Genomic DNA, 23439 nt, shown 5'->3' on the forward strand with positions numbered 1-23439 from the left:
CTGTAAATAAAAGTCTTATTATTCCAATTTTAATGTTAGTATAGGAAGACTAAAATGCACTGTGCACATGTCTTACAAGGTGTGGCGTCAGTCAATCGTTTCTTTCTGCATTTCTTCAAGGTCTTTTTTGTCACAGGAATTGATGCCATTGATGTTTTTTTGAGATAAAAGAACTATTGTGCATTGAACCAACATTTACATAACTAATTACAAAAACAGATCATGTTGACAAAAATTTAATTGGGATTGTCAAGTGTAACCTCTACATGCTGTCATCCTATTTACCATTCCCTCTGGAGTATATGCTACATCATCTATAACATTTTAGAAAATAAATAGCTAAAAACATCTAAATGAAAACATAATGTTGATTGTTGCATGTTCAGTTGTGCTTACTCATTGCAAATCCAAGTCTTAATGGCATGATTTGTGTTTCTATGCAGTGGTACTTATTTGGGAATTATCTAGATTAGGTCCTTATCTCTTCAGGCTCTCTTAATGCAAATAGTTTTTTTCTTGACTGATTTGGGCTTGGAATAGCAAATCAACTTTCCCTTTCTTGTAACAAGCAGACCAGTTTCAGTCAAGTATGCAACTAAAGTAAGTTGATATTTGCCAATACATTGTAGACTCACAAAGATCTATTATCAAAACATTACTACATATTGATAACATAAAGGTTTAAAACATAAACATACTTTAGTATTTACAATTATATCTCTTTTTTCTGTAACATAACCTCTTAAGACCACAGCTGTTAGACTTTGGGTATATTAAGTAATACATATTCAAATAATTATTTTATTTTAATTTCCTGCATATTAGTAGTGGAAATAACAATTCTCAAGTGTCTCATAACTTTCATGTATGCCATTGTGTTAATAAAGAGAGACACCTCTTCACTATTAGTCAGCTAATGCACTTGCACTAATGCTACAGTGTACGTACGTGCATTCTGCTACACTGTTTATGAGCTTGTCACATCTTAATGAAGCCAAGCTGGCTTTCGGATAAGTTATGCCACTTGTACTTCTGCCTGAAAAGAGGCACAGACATTGGGGACACCCTAGCACCTGTAAAACAGCCTTACATACTCTCATAGTTAGCATGCACACCTCTTACTCTGAATCCTACTTCTCTGCACTGTGCAGCAATCAGTTATTTATTTCTCTATCTCTCTGTCTATGTTCTGTAATTTATTAAGATTGCAGCTACATGGAGACAAAAGAGGTCTAATGAAATCAGTCCATAAGCTAAACTGCAAAATAAATAAGAGCTGTAAACTTTAGGCTTCATAAGGATATGAAACAATTTCTATTTCATATTCACCAGTATTTCAACTGATATGTTCTGATGTGATATGGCTCTTCAAAATAATATGTGAGTACAGTATGAAAGATACGCAAACAGTTTTTTTGGAACAGTACATGACATGCAGGAGAATGTTTTGATTATTAAGTTGCAGTATGTACACCACTAGACAAATGACTAAAAAAAGGATCAAGCAACATGCACAGTGTGACAGCAGTACATGACTGATATTACTGCTCTTCAGTTCGCTCAACAGTATAGACATAAACTCTTGCATATTTTTACAGGCTATGTAGTTTCACAATATGGTTCAAAGTATGAACACTGAATTAATAAAATTAAGTGTAGTACAAAAGTATTATTAATGTATTATTCAGAAAACAAAAAATAACTGTGTTAAAAATATCAACTGCTTCATAGGTGTTACCCAGTAAGCTCTCTGTAAATTGAACATGTCCATTTGATCACATGATTGCAGAGACTGGAATCTTGGGCATCATATAACCACAATTCTGGCTGTTTGCTTGGGTTATCCCACTGCGTGGCCCAGCAACCCAGAATCTTTTGTACAGACCCATACACCACCTAAAAAGACAAACAACACTTAAGTTATCAAACGTCTGTTTAAATCCTACATGTCACCTTGTAAATAGCTGTAAAATGTATGTAAGTTATAATGATATGAGCTCAAGGCTGAAATTCAGAAGGGAATCTCATCTGGCAAATAGAAACAGACCTTTAAACCTCTGTCAACTTACACTAGTGGCTTAGATCTCTTCATATGCCTGCTAAAAACCAGTATCAGTTCCATCTTAGCTGACTGCACAGCAGTGCTGGATTGCCTGTACTTGTTCAGTCAGTTCCTGGTTGTACAGGGAACAAAGGAAAACTGAATGTTTGGATGTGAATTAAACAGTGGGAAGTAAAAACACTGCACGAGCCACAATCGCCTGCATGAAGGCAACAAATAAAACTGTGAAGTTATCTATTTATTTTTTTGCAATTCACTTTTATGTTTACCATTTTAACATTTTTTAATGTGATGTTTTTTACTGAATAGTTTTTTTACAATATAATTTGAGTGTAAAATCTTTTTAACTCCTTATTAAAGACATGATGTAAATGTGCTCTAGCAATAGTCTTCCTAACAAAAATGATGTACACTCCCTAATGAAAATCAAGGATACTGTACTCTGTAAAATATATACTTAAATAATATTCTCTGATAAATGGCTTTTTTAATAAAAATTAGTATTATATTAAACCAACTGCTATCTTTTTCTTGCCCCTAGGCAAGTTTAATAATTTTGTCTAAGCTTACACATTTGACCCAAGCATATGCCTTAGAATCTTGTGCTAAACATGGTTTCCATAGCAACATCATACTGGTAGGGACATTTCCAAATGCAGGAATCCACTTAGTGCAGATGTTTAATGCACAATTACATCATTTCAGGATGGTCTCGCTCTACTATAGGGGAGGTAGGTAAGATAGTGTGTGGAACAAGTGGTCCAGCACGTCAGTGTCACATTTTGTGAAGGAGATGTGTTGTGCTGAGGGTACACACCACAAAATGGTGGCTGTGGGGTGAGGGAGTTCGCACCTACACTGAATGAAAACTACAGTATTTTTTTTCTCTCTCTCTCTCTCTCTCTCTCTCTCTCTCTCTCTCTCTCTCTCTCTCTTGCTCTCTCTCTCTCTCTCTCTCTCTGTCTCTGCAATGTGCAATGGTCTTTGTGTCAGCATATGCAGTGTCTGCAGCTTTTAGGGCTTATGAGATATACTACTGATGTTAGAGAGAGAGAGAGAGAGAGAGAGAGAGAGAGAGAGAGAGAAAGAGAGAGATGTATAGGCTTCAGCATAATTTCATGCTTCAAGGAAAATGAGGTCAGTGCAGCAGAAGCGATTTCCCCTGCATCTGCTATAAATGTCCCTATACTGTAAAATAAGGCAACTAGAGATCCAAGTATGGGTAGAGGGTCAAAACATAACTGATGAATTTAGATTTTGATGATCCCAACAAGGAAGTATAAGACTGTGAAGGAGAAAGGACACTAAAGCTGTGCTTTTTGCATTTTTGAAACAGGACAGAGACATCAGTAAACATAAATGTGTTGAAGGGGAAGATGGGGAAAGGCAAGAGGCCATAACAGTTTCTATGTTCTGTGTTGTTCTGGTAATTTTGCAAACAGAGCTGTTTAACTTCTCTTCCAGTACTTATAAACCAGCAAATGGATTTAGGAATACTTACATATAGCAAAAAACATATTGATATATAATTGAATTATATGCCTTGTACTGAAAGCCAGATGTTTTTTGTCTGTTAAACTGACTCAGAACCATAGAAAATCCCAGTTTTCTCTAAACCCTTCAGAACTCCAGATTAACTCCATTTTAAGGCTGCAGCCCTTTCATCATGTATTACGTTCTCTGAAGAGGGATCAGGGCTGGCTGATGATGTTTTCTGTAACAGCCCATTTAAATTAGATGACAAAATACCTCCATATTATTAATGGTAGTATACCCACACAATTGTAGTAAGCATTATCATTATTAAGGACTTTATCATTATTATGCTTTTATTATTCTGTTTTCTACTTATTTTCTCTAGAAAATAAACTTAACATTCAAAAGGGAAAAACATAATATGAAATAACAAATATTCCATGGGGGGAAAAAAAACCTTTTATAGATTCTGCTTATATTTTAAAAGCAAAACTACCTCCAAACCTTGCACACTGCAAATACGCAAGGCATGCATTCAGTACCATGTCGCAAAGATCAGAACTTTCTGTATGCAACCTGGTCTCAGGATGAATTAGTACATATTTCACTATACAAAGGTTTCGTATAGTGTGTACGAATTATAGTTCGCCCTTCGTGTTAGCATGAATACGCTTCAGGGGCGCCCTCGTGTGTTAGTACACGGTACTACACAATGCGGCTGGAGGCGGTCTCATTTCTGTCCCTCTAGATGCAACGCCTAATCAGATCTGTTAAATAACAGTCGTTGAGATCTTATTTAATAATCTACCCAATAACAAAAATTGGAACATTTAAAAAATCGTTGATAGATGTAACTCAATGTACAATATTCCCTGAACTAGAGGTGAAGAGGACGGAGCTATAAAAACCGATTGGTTTTCGATTGTAACTAAGATCAGCTTTATTTGATTCTGAACTGACACCGCTTTTCCCAGGAGGGAAAAGCAAGTTTGTATGTAAGAACGCTGTGACAAGTGGTGGGGGACTGGTAAACGGAGGGGAGGTGTTTGGTAAGGGGGGAGTGAACGAACGGGGGAGCAGCTGAGCGAGCCTGGCCCTTTAAATGATCTACACATACACTGTACGCGGAGGTGAGTATTAGATGTTATATAGTTATATAGTGTTATTTTCTTCGTTAATTAGTTTGTAATCGAGCAGTCATTCTCTCCGAGAGATTTATATGTTTGCTGTTTGTCCGAGTTTTGCTTTAGACAATGCACGGGAGCTCAACAGTATGAATCCGATAGGGCTTGAATTTTCCAAGCTTTGTCCGGTGGGGTGGGGAGTGGAGGGACCGTTGATATGGAGAAGCTTTATTAGTCGCACAAAATACCTTTTACACTACTAATTTTAATTAATCACAAGCCAGGATTGACAATAAATTGTTTTCTGTAAAAGAAGCGTTGGTATGAAATCAAAGCTAAAGCTTCTTACCATCGTTCCCCCACGATATTTCCAGTATCTTAATAGCCGAGTAGAGGCTTTACGCGCCTCCTGTCAACACTTTCTCGCGTATCAGACTACCTAATTCTGAGGCTGCAAGATTAAATGGTTGGTGTTTGTTAGTAAATAGATATGTCCATCGTTTCATGTTGTTCACCGACATATAGACGGGAAGCTGTACATTGCGTACCGTTTGTGAAAAAAGACCGCATTGTCTTTCCATCAGATTGAGAAAGGCCTACCAACAGCAACAGGACCAAGCACCTACATGTTGTGCTTTGTGTGCCTGATGCATATGACCACACATACCGACCAGCGATCAGGCGCGATTAATAGATGTATAGCAACATCGCGGTCGTTTAAATCGCGTAAAATGTAGTGTTTGATTTTTGAGAGGTGTATGAAGCTTCTTTAAAACATCTACTTTTGTTAGGACTAGTCATATCGTGAGACACACTTCTGCTTGTGTTACTGTTACAATTTACCTTTCCTGCTACAATGTTCCTTGATCGCGTAATTGGAGTTGTGAATGTTATCTTGGAATTGAATGTGTTTGTTTAGCTGATGTGATGAAGTGCACTTGTCAGTTGACAAGGGAGGTCCATGTCTTTCCAAAACTTGCCTATGCTGTATACCCACATTATATTATAAATGCCATTAAAATGCTGAATGCTAAATATATATTTTTCAACTTCCAAAATAGCGGTGGTTAATAAAAATATTTTCTTTTATAATTTTAGTATTTCATTTAAACATCAAAAAGGTTAATCACATTTCTATATATAATTCACAATTAAGTAAATCTGAAAAAACAAACAATTTTTTTTTTTTTTCAGGTGATTTACTTATGTGAGTATTGCTACGTTCACACAGCAGGTAGAAGTGGCCCAAATCAGATTTTTTAACCAGTCGCTGACACCCTATGTGATTGATGAATTACAGTCCCACTTTTTTTTCACCAGGACTCTCCGATGAGACTGGCCTCTAAGCTACATTTTGTCACGAAAACACACATGATAACGTGCGTAATTGCATGCATCCCAACTGCCTACAATGTAGCTACTAATACTAACTAGTTTTGAGTATGTAGTATAATTAAAAGTGTCAAAGTTGAGTATACGCAAAAATCTATAATACATAGTACTTAAAACCGGTCATTTTTGAGTATGATGTGGAAGGACACTATTGTCCCATAATGCAATGCAAAAAGGAAAGGGAGGAGCTACTCGCATCTGGAAACGTTTGAAAAAATGGCAGACAACACCACTTGGCAGGAGAACAGGAGTTGAAATGTGACTGTAACGTAGATGTATTTGTACAAAAGTAAAATAATTAATAAATATAATAAATGGTTAATATTTTAGTAGGAAATCTGTTTGAAATTCATGTTAATTTGTGTAATTTAGTTAACAATGGTAGCCACATAGCAAGATAATTATATAAACATATTTGTAAATGAAGTATAATTTCAAGAGTTAGTATTTTAGGTTTAATACCCATTTAATACCCCAAAAGTAACAATCACAGCTTGCAATGACACTTGTTAGCATATCCACGCTTCATCACTTCCTGTTAGTACAAAATGGAGTAGTATGTTAATATTTTGTGTACTAACCTGCCAAACCCATACTATTAAGATCGGTATATAGTATATCTTGTAGTATTGGTGTGTAGTACACAACTGAGATGCACCCTCAGACTTTTCTTTTCTCCAAAATGGATGTCTGCAAGAAGTGAGGGCTCCAAGTTGTTTGTGCACTAATTTCCAGTGGTAAAATAAGGTGAAAAATGTAAAGAATATACTGACGTATAATTCGTCCCTTGGGTTTCCCCTTACTTGAGCTCTCTTGCGCTCTCATTGGCTGTAGCTCTTTGCTGCACTAATTGCCAGTTGTAACTGGGTCCCAACACTCTTCACATTTGGACTTGCCAACAGGTTCAGATATTTATCCTACTTGATATTTTTCGGGGGTCTGCGAGGCATGGGCGAATCTCTCAGATGGCATCTTTGAACCGATTTGTTTCTGATCTAGGGCTTGCATCTGATATCCAGAAACAGTTGGCAAGTGAAACATCAGGACTAAAATCATGTAGTGTGAATTCTACATAAAATGACACTCATACACAAAAGAGCGTTGCTACACATGGCATGCTCCTCCACAGGTGAATGGTCAAAATGAGTCGAGTAGCAGTCATTAGCCTAAAGTTAATGCTCATGTTAAATTACAGTGGAAACTGGCTGCAAATTCTGAAACTGATTATGTTGAGGAGGGCAAAGAGAACCAAAGCTTTAATGATGGGTCTTTGTGGAGTGATGGAAGCTCCATCGACGTATATGAGGTCTGATACCTCATGATCCCACTTCTGAAATACTAACTGTTGTCGTCCATCTTTTCTTCCTGGCAATGCAAAATTATGAGGAATGTTGAAGTAAACAGCCAATCTGGCTGTTGAGACTTAAATGGATATATATCGGATATCAAATGAGAACATCTCATTGTCATACATTTTTGTGCATTTGATACCTGCATAGGTTCACTTTATGATTTCTGACATGAACTTAAATTTACATAACTTGAACTTAAATTTACACTGACATTCCTTTTTCTGACAAACCTTTTGTTGGAATTACAAACATTGCTATTATATTTGGAAATACTGTCCAGCATCTTGCTGAACTTAGCATGATGCTGTCTATTGACAATTCTATGACATAGCGAAAGCTTGTTAAAGCACAGACGAGCATTTCCATGCGTGCATATGTATGTATATGTATATACAACAAGTCACGTGAGTTCTGATCATTTTGCATGGCTTTGAATCAGATGTATATCGGGCCACATACAAAAGTGACTCAAATCTCATCTGTATGTCCACACAGCCCTGAAAAAAAAAAAACCTTGTTACATTTAAGGCAAAAAATGGATTTGAGTATTTCAGCCTGGAAATGTAAACATTGCCTAAAAGTGGTCCAAATCAGAATATAAAATGTCAGATATGTTTGCGCTGTTGAGACTGCCACCCAAATGACAAATCTGTGTGACATATGGAGAAAAAGATCAGACTTAGTCCACTTTTACTTGCTGTGTAAAGTATTCTTAGAGTCTGCTATAAATCAAAATGACTTAACTCTCTCAATATTAGACAAATATTTGATAATTGTATATTAACAATATGTCTATTGTTGCTTTCTTGGTTATAACCCATGTGTATGGCAGCCAGATCTGATTCACACCCAGGCTGTGAATGAGAAAGTGAAACAGATGATTTTCACTAAACTGACTAAGGCACATGCTCTTGGGTTTAAAAGGGTTATAAATATTATATAGCCATTTATATTCAAAATCACTGAGCAGGCTAGATGCTTGTAAGTCAGTTTGCATGGTGTAGAGACCTATATTTCTGCTGAGTGAGGGTGTGGAAAGAGGGAGTCTTAATTACAGCTAAAACTGCTCATTGCACTAATTACACAGTTAAATTATTCACTTAGTTCATAAACATGTTATTACAATGTAGGTAAACTTTGTTTAATTAGTTTGTTTTAATCTATTTATTTTACAGGGACATGAATGTTGGGAGACATTAAGCTAGGCACCATGTTGGACTAGGATATAGCCAGGCTTGTTACTGTGTTTGGCTAGGGGCTGCGTTTGGTTAGGTGCTGTGTATGGCTAGGCTAAGCTCCTGTTCAGCAACAGCAAAATAGGCTGGGTTAATTTATAGGGTTTGATTGCTGTTGGCTGTCTCCACCCCACATACTCTGGACTGCTTGTTTTGACAGTGAGAACAATACTTAGAGGAATATTTGGGGCCACATTTATATCTGAATTTTGCTTAAAGCCCAAGGAACAGGAGAATGACTGTCAAATAGTGTAGCTAAATGGCATATTGGAATTCATAATGCATTGTATCAACTTGAACAATGATGATCATGCACTCATTTAATCATGCAATCTTGAAACATATGACTAGAATATATAGTATTTTTCTAAGGCTTTGAAAGAAATGTGTTCATTAACATTTTGTAAGCATACACCTACCTCATCTCCTAGCTACAGCCTTGATTTTTATTACATTCTCCTAAGCTGCCAGTCTGATACAGTAGGTAGCCTTTAGAACAACTGTATGTCTAAACAGTACTTTATTTAAATGCTACTATCAGCAAACATGTGAGGTATAAGACTTTTAAGCTCTGTTGTAGTAATGCTACACACTGATATTTATACTATTCATGGTATAGTATTTATTTATTATATTAACTTCCCATGATTAAAAGTAACACAAGAATTAATGCAGTAACACAAGAGTTAGCGCAACAAACTTCGTGATGAGGGAAAAAAGTACTTCATGTGTTGTAAAGTAAAGCTTGTGTTTCCTTTATTTGCTTGAAAGTCAATAATAAAGTTATTAGACATTTTAGCATTAAAAATCCAGATCATGTACCATTATTTTCACTGGATGATATACATATCTGTAATGATGCTGCTCCTATTTAGACAACATTTGCCTATTTCAAACATGTATATTTATGTGCTCAGCAGATAAGGACTGAAGATCTGACAATTTTTCAGCTGCCATTGTTCTGCAACTTCAGCACCATCAAGGTAAGCTACAGTGCTAATCACACAGCCTATTAACCTCTGTTTTTACCAGTAAGAACATGCTTTTATGCAACTGCAGAATAAATAACCAAAGTCCATTAGCATATTCTGACCACACAGGGGTGCTATCATTGCAATAGTCCTCATGCATGACCCCCTCCCAAACCTGAAAGTAACCATAGCAACTGTCCAGTTTAAGGTTCTTATTTGTGCTTTAGGTCAGCATGAATTGGATCATGTCATGCAATATTTTAGTGATCAAAAGGTGATGTATGTTATTATTTCAACAAGCTTGTGTAAATATATGTGGGTTCATGAGCAGGAAATTGTTAACATTTTCCACCTATAATGTAATGAATAGCAAAATAGAAATATTTACCTGCAGGGAGTGAAAATGGGCAGTCAAACTTTAGCAAATGTCAGGCAGTATTTAGTGTTTATTAGAACTGCAGTGTGATGTTACTATTTTCAAAAATAGAATTTTTTTGAGTCACAAGTGGCACTGCCCATGCTATACAGTTTGCAGTTGAGGACTAGTGGAAGTAGCCTTGTCACTGCTTTCTGTGATACTAAAAGCACAGAATGCACATTCCTTTGTGTACCACATGGGGGCGGTGTCGGCCTGCATGAAGCAGCCTTCCAGTATGTTTCTGATGTTGTTCCTGTTAATTCAGTGTTTAGTGGAGTGTACACACTGCAAATGCCCTGCTGGATTCTTGCACTGTTGCATCAACTGATTTCCTGTCTGGAATTGGGAAAGTTGGGAGGTCTGATCTGGAAAAGCAACAGCCCTCTCAGCTATGTAGTCTGAGTCCCCAGCAGCAAGAAGATGGTTCTGAAGGACAGAGCTGCACCCTGCAGACAGATCTGGTATCTTCGCTAGTATGTGCTTAGCCTTACTGACTGTCTGCTATGTTTTACCATGTGGAAAATACATGCATGTGCTGAGTAGACACTCTAGATTGCTCAGATTAAAGATTGCATACTGTGGGCAGGGAGCACTGTGCATTGTTGAATGTGTTTTAGTGTTGAATAGTCCTTTTTGTGTTACATGACAAAGTTATAGTTTGCATTTTGATATTGACGTTTATCAAGAAAAGCGCCACAGAGGTTGTGTGCACAAGATCTGTGGTGGACAGAGTTGTTGCATGTTTACTGCTGTGGTTATGCTCACCTTCTGACATTTTGTCATCCTATCTGTGTAGAGTCTTTGTTCAGTGATATTACAGTGCCATGTCTCTGTACTGCCCCCATGTGTTAGGAAAATTGGACTTGCCTAGCCTATTAACCTAGTGCAGAGTGATTGTCTCTAAAAGTGTCAAGTCATGTTGAGTGGCCTGTTTTTCATGGGAGTTTCTATTTAAGTATGACGCATCTACTGTTAGCGACCTCCAGTTCTTTAGTGGGCAAAAACAGAACACTGAATTCTAACCTACATTCAGAGACGATACCATTAAAGCATAGTGAGTTCAACAACTATTAATGCAAGATTGCTCTCTTGCATGATTCAAATGTGCAAACCTTTGCACTCTTCTCTTGCATAAACCGTTGCTCTGTTGAAGCTTTAGGTATTAATGCTTGCCAAGACTTTGCTGCTCTGTATCTCTCACTCACACACTCACTCACTTTTGTAATTTGCTTAGCAGGCTTTCTTTACTGTCTTCTCACTCACAGTCCTCCCCCTCTGTCTTTTCTCCCTCCCTCTCACCTCCTGCTGTTTGATTTTCTCTCTCTAAGATGACCAATATATGCTCCCACCCGTAAGCCACTCCTCCCCCTCTCTCCTCCGTGTATGGAGGGCTTGTGTACAGCCTACTGGGGTCCATTTTTCTGTGCATACAGAAGCAGTGTGCATACACATCTTCCTCCTCCACTCAGCCCCAGCTCTTGCCTCATCTTCCTCCTTCCTCGAACAAAGCACTCAGTAAATGCATGGTTAGTAACTGGAGCACTAGTGCCCATGGCAGCCTTCACTGATGGCATTTATGGTTGTTTAAGTGTTTTACAAACATCACTACATAATGATTGTGCAAGTCTTTAATATCTTTTCTTTTTTCTGTTTTTGAATTTCATCATCTGAACATGTCTTGCTGAGTAACTGCTCTGATCTGTCTTTTTTTAAACACTTGCTTCCTGTTCCACACCATTGCATGTTTTACATGTTTGGGATAACAAAGGGTTTGTGTGAGCAGATGAATCACTGCTGGAATGTTCTCATTTTACACTTTACTTTCATGGGGATTCTGCTCAGGAACAGCATAGGAACACTTAGGAATTTTCTTTAAGGATCTGCCTACTGGGGTTCAGCACAGTCTTTTTTTGTGTGGTGTACAGTACTAGTTCCATGGAATCTTATGAGAGGCACTGGTCTGAGCAAGCTGTGTGATTTAGCCTGAAGCCAAGCACTGCAGGAGTGCTCTTAGAGAGCTCTTTGATTTGGAATGATTTTTTCAGATATTCAGGTTGTGCATTTAAATAGTGACAAAATATCATTGTTTAGATATACCTTATTGTTAACACATGCATAGTATTCCATCTAAATGATATTTAAATTTAGGCTTGTTATGTCATTTGTCATATGGCAGTTCAAGTCATTGTGACATCTCCAAAGAAACATAAGCAACACGTGAGTCGAAATCAAAAGAGCTCTAAAACAATCAGAAATGAACAAATTACAATGACTTCAAAAGGTCCTGAACAAAGTAAGTAAGGTAGTGTATCAGTACGCAGGGGATGGCTATGTAGGCATAACACTTTTTTTGTTGTTGTTCTTTACACTTCATTCATTTTCCATCAGTCCATTCTTCCATAAACATAATATTACTTTTACATAGTTTCTAACTCAAATTAAACAGCTTGATTATCTCATTAATAATTTTATAATTATTGAAAAATTATATTATTTACCCTATTTATTCATTGTAGGTCTCTGCATCTCTTGTAGGTCTCTGCATGCGGCATCTTTTGTGAAGTGTCAGCTATTAAAAACATAGGAAATACTGTTTGAGCTTGTTCAGTAGGAGTATCAATATAAATATCATCTTTAGGTTCATATTAACACTAGATGATATCTAATTAATTAGGCTATATTGAGAGGATAATGTGGATGTGAGGGAAATATCTTTTAGCTAGCACGTCTAACAGATAAGTATAACAGACAGAAGTTTAGCTGTCAGTTCAGTTTTATTTCTATAGATTAAGCAACAGACTTTGTCTTAAAGCAGCTTTTTAGGAATCAGGTCTAGGTCCTTAATGAGCAAGACAACAGTAGCAAGGAAAAAAACCCAGGTGCTCTGAGGTCATGTCTCTGATGATAATCTTGCGACACAAGTGTTTATGCAGTTTAGGCTATGGTCCATTAGTGATCATCTGAGAGAAAGAGACTCTCTCTCTCTCTCTCTCTCTCTCTCTCTCTCATGCATGCACACACACACACACACACACACACACACACACACACACACACACACACACACATACATACATACACACACGTGCAAGTCTTGTGTATAAGTAGGCAGTGCTGACCTGATTAAGAAGTTAAGGGGCACGCCGGGACTTCTGCACAGTGGACCGTCTGACTAAGGTGTAGCTTCTCAGCGCAGCCAGCCAATAGTTCAGCAATCAAAGATAACTCACACAGTGCCCAAATACCACTATTTAACCAAGCTCAAAAAGAACCCGCATTCTTACTTTAAATCAATTCAAAGTTGGAATGCCTGTGAAGAGGCCAAAGTGTATTCCAGCAGCAAGACTTGTATTGAACTCCAAATATAACAGTGTTTGTACTAAACAAAGGAGTTGCTGGCATCCACCCAGAGCTTTCCAGTTAGTTGAGTTTAGAAGAAAGCCCTGATGCAGGAAACCAGTCGGCATGTCTTAAGTGTAAGGAAGCAGTCTTATTTCAAGAAAATCGTATTGATGAACTGACTGTTATTAATATAGTCCCATGCGGAGATGTTTGTGGGGTTTCTGTTGTGCTGCAGCTGTTAAATGGGATACCTGTATTCAGGATCAGGTGTTTATAGAAGTGCCTTAATAACACAGAACTTTGTGATAGGTTATGTTCATTACACACAGTATTCAAATTAATCCATGTGTTTTTTAAGAGAACTCTATAGCTAGATTCATGGTGAGGGTTACCTGGATGGATAAGGTTAGCTTGAGGGTTTGACTTTGGGGTCTTTAACTCCTTGATGTGTGTCAACCTCAGGACTAAGGTGTGCAGCAGTCAACTGTGTGTGCATACACATGTGCACAGTCACTGTACATTTGCCTGTACAACATGCTCTTTGTCAGTTAGCCTCAAAGGCTAGTTTCAGTCATGGAAATTACTCAATAGCGTAGATAGTGCAAAACCATCAAACTGAGGTATATCATTTATTTCTTTAATTAGAAATTAATTTTAGAAAATATGGTTTTGGTGTATACTCATGCTTTTAAATGAGTTTCAGTATCTTTGGGTATATTTCAGTATATTCTGTGAAAATGCCAATATAAACCAAAACAAAATAATTTTGGCCACTGATGATACGTTGTGCAGTGCTAGCTCAGTTGTTGAGGTTCTTGACTTGAAGGTTGCTGGTTCAAGCCCCACCACTGTAGGGCCCCTGAGTAAGACCCTTAACCCTCAATTGCTCAAGTTATACTCAGTCATAATTGTAAGTCACTTTGAATAAAAGTGTCAGGTAAATGTTGGGACATTTTCATGGGTGGCTCTGTGATCTGTGGTAAATGAGCTTCTCATCTCACTCTGGATACTCTGCTGGAGTGAAATGTGGTGAGAGTTGGAGTTCTGGATGAAATGTTTAAACTGTAACAATCACCAGGGTGATGCTCTGACACGATTCCTCCTTCTGTGTTTGCCTGCTTAATTCTCCCTCTCATTTACTCAGTCTCTCTCACTCTTTCTTTCACTCATCCAGTCTCTCTCACTCTTTCTGTGATGACACACTTCTTTTACTCAAACTGATGATGTTTTGGATCTTACAGCATACAAAGTCTTTGAGGGCAAGTTGGAACATTTTCAAATCAACTTTTCCAGCCAAAAGGTTGTGAGAACTGCAGGAATTTTCTTTTACATTTGTGTTAATGACCAGACATCTACTACTACTACTACTACTACTACTACTACTATAGAGTTGAGACCTTTTGTCTTTTAAGTTGGAAAGCTTGAATGTTTTTTCATTTTACTTGCTGCTATGGGAGACTTTGCAGTAAGGAAACACTTGCACCCATGCTATATGTTTACCAGAACCTTCCGAAAGTGAAGGGAAGTCATTACACATTAAACTGTCATGCACTGTGTGCTTGATGTCAGCCACTGCCTTGGCCAGCTCACCAGAACCTTTTGATACTGGCCACAACTGATCAGGCCACACACACCTACACACGCCACAAAAAGGAACATGCACAACTCAGGACTGTGGTTTGAACCAGGGTGTTTTTTTCCACTGCCCAGCATGCAGTTTCTCTAATGTGTGCTCTTCAGTAGCATCCGCAGGACTTGAGTGGGCGGAGTGAGGGGAGGGGCAATGTCAGAATACTCCTGAGCCACCTTACAGGAGGCAATACTGCTCCACCCAGAACTGCTCCTCTGTTCTTCCTCCTTGGGCATTATATGGCAATGTGTGTTTGGGAATCAGCTGATGGCGCAGAGCAGCATGTTCAGTCACTGTCTCTGCTCTCTGTTTAGTGTCTGTCCCTGTCAGTTAATGAAACCTGTTTATTTTCATGTCTTGCCCTGGTTCAGGCTTCAGAGGGTGGTTTAAAGAGTGATATTTGGCTGTAATCTTTAAAAATGTGCCTAAGCCATCAAGAACTGCACCGGTAACATCTCTAAATCTGTTCCTGGAGTTCCTGTATGTACGCAGACAGATGGAAGCCTTTGTCTGACTTTAGGGAGTTTGTGAATCCTTCCTTAGTTAAGGGTTCCTTAGTTAATGGTTCCTACTGCACATTAGGCTTGGGTGATAATCGTTTGCCTTAATTTACATTATCATCTCCAGAATAATCACAATAAACGATATTATCATGTTAATATTTCATTTACTAAGTATCCCACTTCAGCGTTAAAGGGCCTTTCATCTGTTTCAGATATGCAATCATTTTATTGCCACCTAAATGATTTGTTGCATCTCAGCTTTTCAGATGGACTATAACAGAACAGTTATGATAATGAAGACAGAATAATAACATCTGTTTTTGGTGCATGTATATTACCCTAGTACTTATATTTATTTAAAGTCCAGATTGGTTTATACACAAATATTGTCATTTGTTTTCATTGAACTTTTCAGCCGTTACTGACACAGCAGTATATAAACATTCTTGTGGATTGACAAAATATGCCAAAAATTAACAAATACAAATAGTATTGTACAGAATTAACAAATACAAATAGTATTGTACAGAATTAACAAATACATATAGTATTGTACAGAATTAACAAATACAAATAGTATTGTAGTATTATGTAGGTTATGTCCAAAGCAATTTAACTAATGCCATCGAAGATCTTCTCTTATGGCTGACTTTATATTTGCAGTGTTTCCCGTTGTAATGCAGGTTAATTTTTACTCATTCAGCTTCCACTCCTGGAGTACAGAGCGAAGACCCTCAGATATATTGTTTGCGGTGTGACTGTCTGGAAATAAGTTTCCATTGCGGCAAAATAAAGTGTGCCGTCCATAGTGCATATTATTTGTCAGTGAGCAAAACTCTGCCATCTTGAGCAAACACTCAACTTCAGCTCGAACATTACTATGCACCTCAGGGACCACCGTCTTGCTGAAGTACTCATGGCTTGGTATGAATTCAAGGTTTGTATCATTTCTCTGAATGATGACTTTTCAGCTGTGTTGAATGGCAGGAGAGACCCTTCACTATATAGCGCGTTACACTGGTAGTGCACCCTCGCCACTTTACGTTGTACTATTGGTACTTTGTACATTTTGCAACAGATTTGATTGTTTGACTCAATGAACTGGCTTCTGCTCTGTGGGCTGGACCCAGTTTATCATACTGAGCTGGTTGATGTATCATTAGATGTTCTTGCAAATTGGTGATATTGACACCTTTTGGTGGTGATCTGTTTTCTGCATAAACTGCATAGATGTAACACCGTTAACATCTAATGGTTCTCCGTGTTCGTCTGGTTGGAAACCAAAATATTGCCAAGCTGGTGCATTGACGTCCTCCTGTACAAGGTCACCCATTTTTACCATCTACTGGGGAGTAGGTCACATGTAGCGGAGTTTGTTTCATTTGCTTGTGCCCTGCATTTTTTGCCAGACTGAAACTGACGCATTATAATCTGTTAAAGTGGCGGTTTCAAAACTTAGATTTGTAGTTAATTAGTTGGTGGTTGTGATCATGTGGCATATACTTAAATGCTATCTTTTCTGTTATAATAGTCTACATTCGTCATACAGCATAGATTAGAATGTTTGTATAAAATCAATGGTTAAATAAAAGCATCGCCAATAAAAAACAGCGTTAGTATGTAAAAAACTGCACTATAATTTAAGTAATATGGTGGCTAGTTTAAATTATCACGATGTTCGATAATATCCTTTCTTGACCCAAGACTACTGCACATCAAATCAGCACCTTCTCCATCCCTTACCATGGGACAAAGATACACCACCTGCAGCAGTCATTCCTATACTGCCTGCAAAGTCATTTGCCCTAATAATCTTGTTTTTCTAGCCTTGGTCATTAATGTTTTTAATCATACTCTAGATGTTATACCCATACTGTATCCTTCCTCTGCGTTACCTTTTTGCCCCCAAGTCACTCACCTCCGAGCTCACCCTTTATGTTACACGCCGATAATATGGGAACATTGATGGTGTTGGCATTTGCGGTGCAGGACAACTGAGTGAGAAGGATCTGAGGGTGATAATAATACTGTCAATTAGCTGTCTGTATATCCATTCTTTTTTGTTGTTTTGAATGTTTTGATGTTTGAATGTTAAAATGTTACAACCTTCAATTTTTATGGTGGCAACTCAGGATCTGTGCGTTCTTAAAAAACAATGCTTAGTGAATCATTTATAGAATGCAGTAATTCTTGTAATTGTCCCAGAATTCATTTCAGATCATCTTGGTGGGCATCAGTGCACCAACAGCAACAGATCAAAAGCTCCATATCAGTGAACATAATTAGAGGAATTGTGTATGTGAAGGAAATAAGTATGTATGTGACAGTGGGGTACCTTTCAGCAGGATATGATCAAAAAATGGACAGAAATTGGCGACTGTTTGTGGAACATGAGACTGTAGGCAACTGTTTCTGTTGCTCTGTGGGAATTGAATCGTCTTTGACTGAGGTGGGAGTAAGTGGAGTAAGGGCACTGTGCTGTTCTAGGCCTTTGTGGGGTCTCTGGCTTGAAGCTTCAGACTGAAAAACAATCTCCATACACTAAAAATAATTCTTCATACTCTTCTGGAAAATGCCTCATCCCTATTGGAATTCTTTGAATTACTACATCTAAATTGTGTTAAAGCACCTTCACTGAAGCAATAAGTCCAGTTTTCTTTAAACACACTGGTTTTTCATGGGGTGTTGGGTGTGAGTGATGCTTTGCTGGACAACGCTTGCTTCGCCCACCTTTTTTTTGTATCAGTTTTTGCTGTTATATGCTTGTCATAGTGACACACAAACCCCAGCATGCACCGCATGAAAGCAGGTCACGTGTCACTTCATGCTACTTGGCAGGGATCATTTGTTCAAAATCTGGAAGAAGGATGCTCTCCTTAAGCTGTCCAGACTGCTATGTTGCAGTCTCCGTACCTCTAATGGACTTACTGTGTGTATGTGCTCACATATGGGTGTATGCATACATATGTGTATATATGCTTGTGTGTCTCTATCTGCAAGTCAGTCAGTCTCTGTGCATGTGTATCACTGTCCTCCTTTTTGTTCTTTGTCCATACATACACAGCAGTGTAATAGTCTCATGAGTAAGCACACTGTCACATGATGCCAGCAGGTTGACCAGAAATTCCAGCCCCACCCTTGCCTTTCCCGCCTCTCCCCTGACTTCAGTACTTCCTGCAAACAGCTCTTAATCCTGGAATTCCACACGCCTGACAATGGCGGAGGCTTTGGCAGCACTTGGCTTTCTGCAGAAGACATATCTGCGTGTTTTTTCATTTTGTGAGAATGGCCGATGGCCAAGCTATTTCCTCCTAAGCAGGGTAGCAGTGCTCTTCAGGATGAGCCAAGATCCAAGAGCAGAGACATTTTCATCAGCCCTAACATAGTGTGCAGTCTTCAACTATATTTAGTACACAAAATATATATTGTAAAAATATATAAAGTTTTCTCTTTAAAGTCATCTAACTTTGACTATAGTAACTGCATTTATAATTGAAATTCTAATTGCTAATGTAATTATAATTGTGTTGGGCCACTTTTTAAGCATGTATTTACATGCAGTTTGTTTCTGGATATCATTATCAAATTTTTTAGCTATTATAATAACAACAGAATACTAGTATAATAACAACCCAATCATGTCCTTGCATTTATGCCTGTTTTTTAATGATTTCTCATGCTCTGCATTTTGATTAGATGACAAAAATTATACATGTCAGGAAGCAATATAGTTGCAGCCAATCCAGCTGTTGTGTGGAAGCAAGGTGTAAAAGGAGCCTTAAAGAGAATGGATTAAGTTACTTTTGGAGATGTTTGTATGTCTCTAAGGTGATTAGAATGGCAAATGTTTCTCCAACACTGTTTGTATTCTATGATTCCTATTGGCCCAGGAGTGGGTGTAGTGAAAAATCTTTCTACAGGGGCAAAATGCCGTTAGTCTGTTAAGAAAAAAACCCTCCCCCTTCTCTCTCTTTCTCGCCCTCTCTATATTTCTGCCTGGAAAGCCCATCCTGTGGGTTCATAGCATTCCCGCCAAGTGGAGATCCCACTCTAGACTGGCATAAATACAGCGAGAGAGGTTAACTTCCGAGCTGACTGAGTACCAGGGCCAGTCACAGCAGCGCAAACAGACACTGCCACTGTTGTTTGCTTTCAAGCTATGTGTTACACTCTATGGGAGAATTCTGATCATCCCCAGCAGTGTGGGTGGAAGTAAGGGGAGTGAGAAAGGAAGCACAGGCAAACATCAACAGTTGGAATTGCAGCATTACACACAAATATACAAAGGTTTCTGTTCACATTCTTCATTGACTGTTTTGTCAGACTCGGCCAGGCTAGAAGTGAAGAGTAAGGAGTATATGAAAACCATGCCATAGGATTCCAGGGTGTGGTTATATTCCGCTTAGAAAGAAAAAATGGTTCCTCTTACCAACCCCCACACTAGTACCTTTGTGTCTGTGTGTGTGTGGGTGTGTGCATGTCTGTCTCACTGGTTTTGTAGAACTGTTTGTGGGGAGTAGAAGGCCCTTAGTTGTACTATGGCATCTGCTGTAACCCCTTTATTTTAGCAAGTATGAAATAACTTTTAGCTCATGCACTCTCTATCTGAAAAAGTTGTGCAGTCACACTTCTTTTGTGGACATGTAATGGTAGAAATGCTAGATGGAAGTCAAATCAAAACACCTAGCATCCAAGTCCCACAAAAACTGACTGCAGTAACCCACTGCCAGGCGCCCAAAGGTACCTGATTACTGCTTTTCACAGTTCATGGACAAATGGTGAGGAACATTAGAACTCATAACCTGAGTGTCTGTGTCTTCATGGTGTCTCCATGCAGGCATAAAGGAGTCTGTGTACTGTGGATGGCGGCAGTTAAGTGTGTGGAATCTGTTTTCTGGAATATGGCAGACTGGGCTGACATTATTGTGAGGGAACAAACCTCAAGGTGCTCTGTGGGCACCAACATGGGAGTTGTTGGAAAAACCTGGACATGTAAGAGTTTTATCCCCTTGTCAGCACTCAGGAAATGAGGTGTTGGGATTGTGAAATCTGCTTTTGTTTATGAACAAGTGTGTACTGGACTTCATCAAGGTTTGTGCATGCTGATACTGCATGTGCAGTGTGCAGATCCAATCTGTGGCCATTGTTATTGGTTAGTATTAACATATTATTACTATAATATTATTGGTTAATTGTTAGATGCCTTAACCTTTCAGCTCTGGAACAGTGTGTCTGTGTGTGCTAAAAGGAGTTTTGGTTCTGGTTCTGGTTGTAGTTGCATTGGAAGTATGACTGAAAAATTAACTGTACTAGCTTTGTCTGCATTTTAGGGCACCATGTTAAAGACTTGATGCCTGGAAAACATCACCTTTGGAAAACATCTAAATCATATTGTAACCATGCTGAACATTGTCTCTTGACAGAATTCTCCTCATTTGCTTGGCACAATAACTGATGGCAGAGAATGTCAACAACTAATAACATAGCCCAGGCCAGGAAGCTGGTGGAGCAGCTTAGGATTGAGGCAGGCATTGAGCGCATTAAGGTACGCACTGCTTCACAGCACTGAGCACACTAACTCCAGACCTACAGTGGCTTTGGATGCAGTCTGATGCCATTTTGATTTGACCATATTTTGTTTTATGCTGTCAAATACAGTCCACTGTTTCATATACACCCTGTGCTTTCTAACCTTTTCTTCTTTTGCCCCTCTTTCACCAACAATGACATCAACACGTCTGTCTGTATCTCTCTCCTTCTCACTCTCCTTCGACCTCTCAGGTGTCTAAAGCTGCTGCTGACCTCATGAGCTACTGTGAGCAGCATGCCCGCAGTGATGCTCTGTTGGTTGGAGTCCCCACCTCTGAGAACCCTTTCAAGGACAAGAAACCATGCATCCTCCTATAGCTGATCTCACACGCCCTCCCTCACACCCGCCTTGCTCCCCAGCCAGCAAACGGCCATTTCAGTGCTGCAACACTTTATACCTGGAATCCATTCTACACTACTAACAAACAAGCCACTGTTTTCTGAAAAAAATAAAAGGGGTAATACCATACCCCTAAAACCATGGAGCCCTTAATTATAGTACATCTATATGAATGAATATGTGCATGTGTAGATGGTACCTGTCTGAATTCATGCATATAGATACACCAAACAAGAGGGTGGCTGATTTGGACATTTTCCAAAACTATATTTCCAAAATGTATAGAGCTTCAAAGAATGAGAGGTACTGCAGCATGTACCTTAGATGAGAGGAAGGAGAGAGATTGAGGAGGATGAGGAGTAGGAGCAAATCAGTCGTGGTTATTCTGACTGACTAGCTGGCTAGGCCAGTCACGTGGTAATGGCTGTTCAGTATTAACCTTACGTTTTTACATTTAGTTTGTGAGTTAAAGGCTAATTGTAGATTTATATGGACAAAATCCAGGTATAATTAACTTTCTTGATACTACAGCACATCTTTTGATTTACAAAGGGATTCAAGACATTTATCAGAGTTGCCAAAAGTTTTGCATTTTTTTGAGTCCATTTATAAGTTATAAAGGTTTTTCTTTCATGGATAAACTATGGGCTAGATGTTTGTTTATTTTCTACTCTTTGTTTCTACTATATTTCAGAGCCCTAAAACACATATAAGAAATATAAAGTCTCTCTCTCTCTCTCTCTCTATCTCTCTCTCTCTCTCTCTCTCTCTCTCTCTCTCTCTATATATATATATATATATATATATATATATATATATATATATACACACACACACACACACACACACACACACACACACACACACACACGTACTAAAAACTGTGTTCGTGTGTCTATATATAACATGCCTTTGAAACAATGCAGCAGTTCTAAATAACATTTCTGGCCCTTGTTTACTTGAAACAGTTTCAAATACTAAGATTTGTACAGGTGATTGATAAAACAGTAGTTGTCAGTAGACCTCAGTATTTGGGGGCAAACCTAAAGTAATGATTACATGTCAATGAAGGACCATTGAAGTATCTTTGAATATTTTGAAACCAAGAGGTACTGGCTTTGACCTACCTCACAATGAAGCCACTATGATGGAGAGGTTTGATACATCCCCAGTTTCAAAAGGCCAACCTTTATCTCTGAAGCCAAACTTGATTGTAAAATCCATACAAAACGAAAAAAAAATGTACAAACTTTCTTTTGGACATGTTTCGAGTATTAACTTTAAAAATAGCTGTTTGGGTTTGTTTGTTACAGTTTCTTCTATCTATGACCTGTATGAAACTGTATCGTACTGAATGGACATTCAGTATGATGCTGTACAGTGTTTGATGACTAAAGTGCTTGACTTTTTTGTGGATGTTTTATCTTTTTGTAATCTTTGTGTAATATTTCTGTTTCATCATCTTGACTCACATTTACCCATGCAGGTTGTCCTCAATTAAGAGAGGCATGAAGGGTACAGTAGATGAAGGACTGGGTGGTTACAGGTTTCCATAAGGAGTATGGACTTGGGATTGTGGAATGGGGTGTTGACACTGCACCCATTGATCTACTGTGTTGCTGTTGTGGAATGTGCAGGTTGGTGGATGTAGGTGTTATTATAGCATTAGGAGGACAGGCTAATGAGTGTTCTGCAGAAGGCTGTAGGCTTATGCTGTTCCCACCATTCAGCTATGAGAAGACAGCAGAGCAAGGCTGGGTCAGAGCCTCCACCTGACCCACAAACCTGGATCACTGCTGCCTTGTGTAAGACCCCAACAGGCTGTGGCACACTGCTCATAAACAGCTTACAACAAGTGATGATAACATCTAGTGGCTGCAAGAACAGAAGTCATTGTCCCAGCTGTGGCTGGAAGACTGTTGGAGCAGACATAGGGCAGGTGACTGAATGGTATGTGGCCAGAAGCCTGAGCAAAGGCAGCTCATAAGCCTCCAGGATCCTGCAT

At 38.6% G+C, this 23439-nt stretch overlaps 1 protein-coding gene across 3 annotated transcripts; it reads left to right on the forward strand.

Moving 5' to 3' along the window:
• The first annotated feature begins 4582 nt into the window (after window positions 1-4582).
• On the forward strand, window positions 4583-22212 carry gng7 (guanine nucleotide binding protein (G protein), gamma 7). Of its 3 annotated transcripts, XM_027014032.2 has the most exons (5): window positions 4637-4668; window positions 5983-6041; window positions 9562-9624; window positions 20929-21050; window positions 21287-22212. In XM_027014032.2, exons 4-5 carry the CDS (start codon window positions 20970-20972, stop codon window positions 21410-21412), a joined length of 207 nt encoding a protein of 68 aa, XP_026869833.1. In that variant the 5' UTR covers window positions 4637-4668; window positions 5983-6041; window positions 9562-9624; window positions 20929-20969; the 3' UTR covers window positions 21413-22212. The 3 variants fall into 3 exon arrangements, with proteins under 3 accessions (XP_026869821.1, XP_026869827.1, XP_026869833.1); XM_027014020.2 differs by lacking the exon at window positions 5983-6041 and having other exon boundaries at window positions 4583-4668; XM_027014026.2 differs by lacking the exon at window positions 5983-6041 and having other exon boundaries at window positions 4617-4668; window positions 9559-9624.
• The last annotated feature ends 1227 nt before the right edge of the window (window positions 22213-23439 follow it).

The sequence above is a fragment of the Electrophorus electricus genome, chromosome 19 (genome assembly GCF_013358815.1).
Source record: "Electrophorus electricus isolate fEleEle1 chromosome 19, fEleEle1.pri, whole genome shotgun sequence".
NCBI classification, from domain to species: domain Eukaryota; kingdom Metazoa; phylum Chordata; class Actinopteri; order Gymnotiformes; family Gymnotidae; genus Electrophorus; species Electrophorus electricus.

Coding starts and splice junctions, on each gene's coding strand:
- gng7 (XM_027014020.2), top strand. CDS start 20,970: ATGTCAACAACTAATAACATAGCCCAGGCCAGGAAGCTGGTGGAGCAG. Junction 21,051..21,286: donor CAGGCATTGAGCGCATTAAG/GTACGCACTGCT, acceptor TCGACCTCTCAG/GTGTCTAAAGCTGCTGCTGA.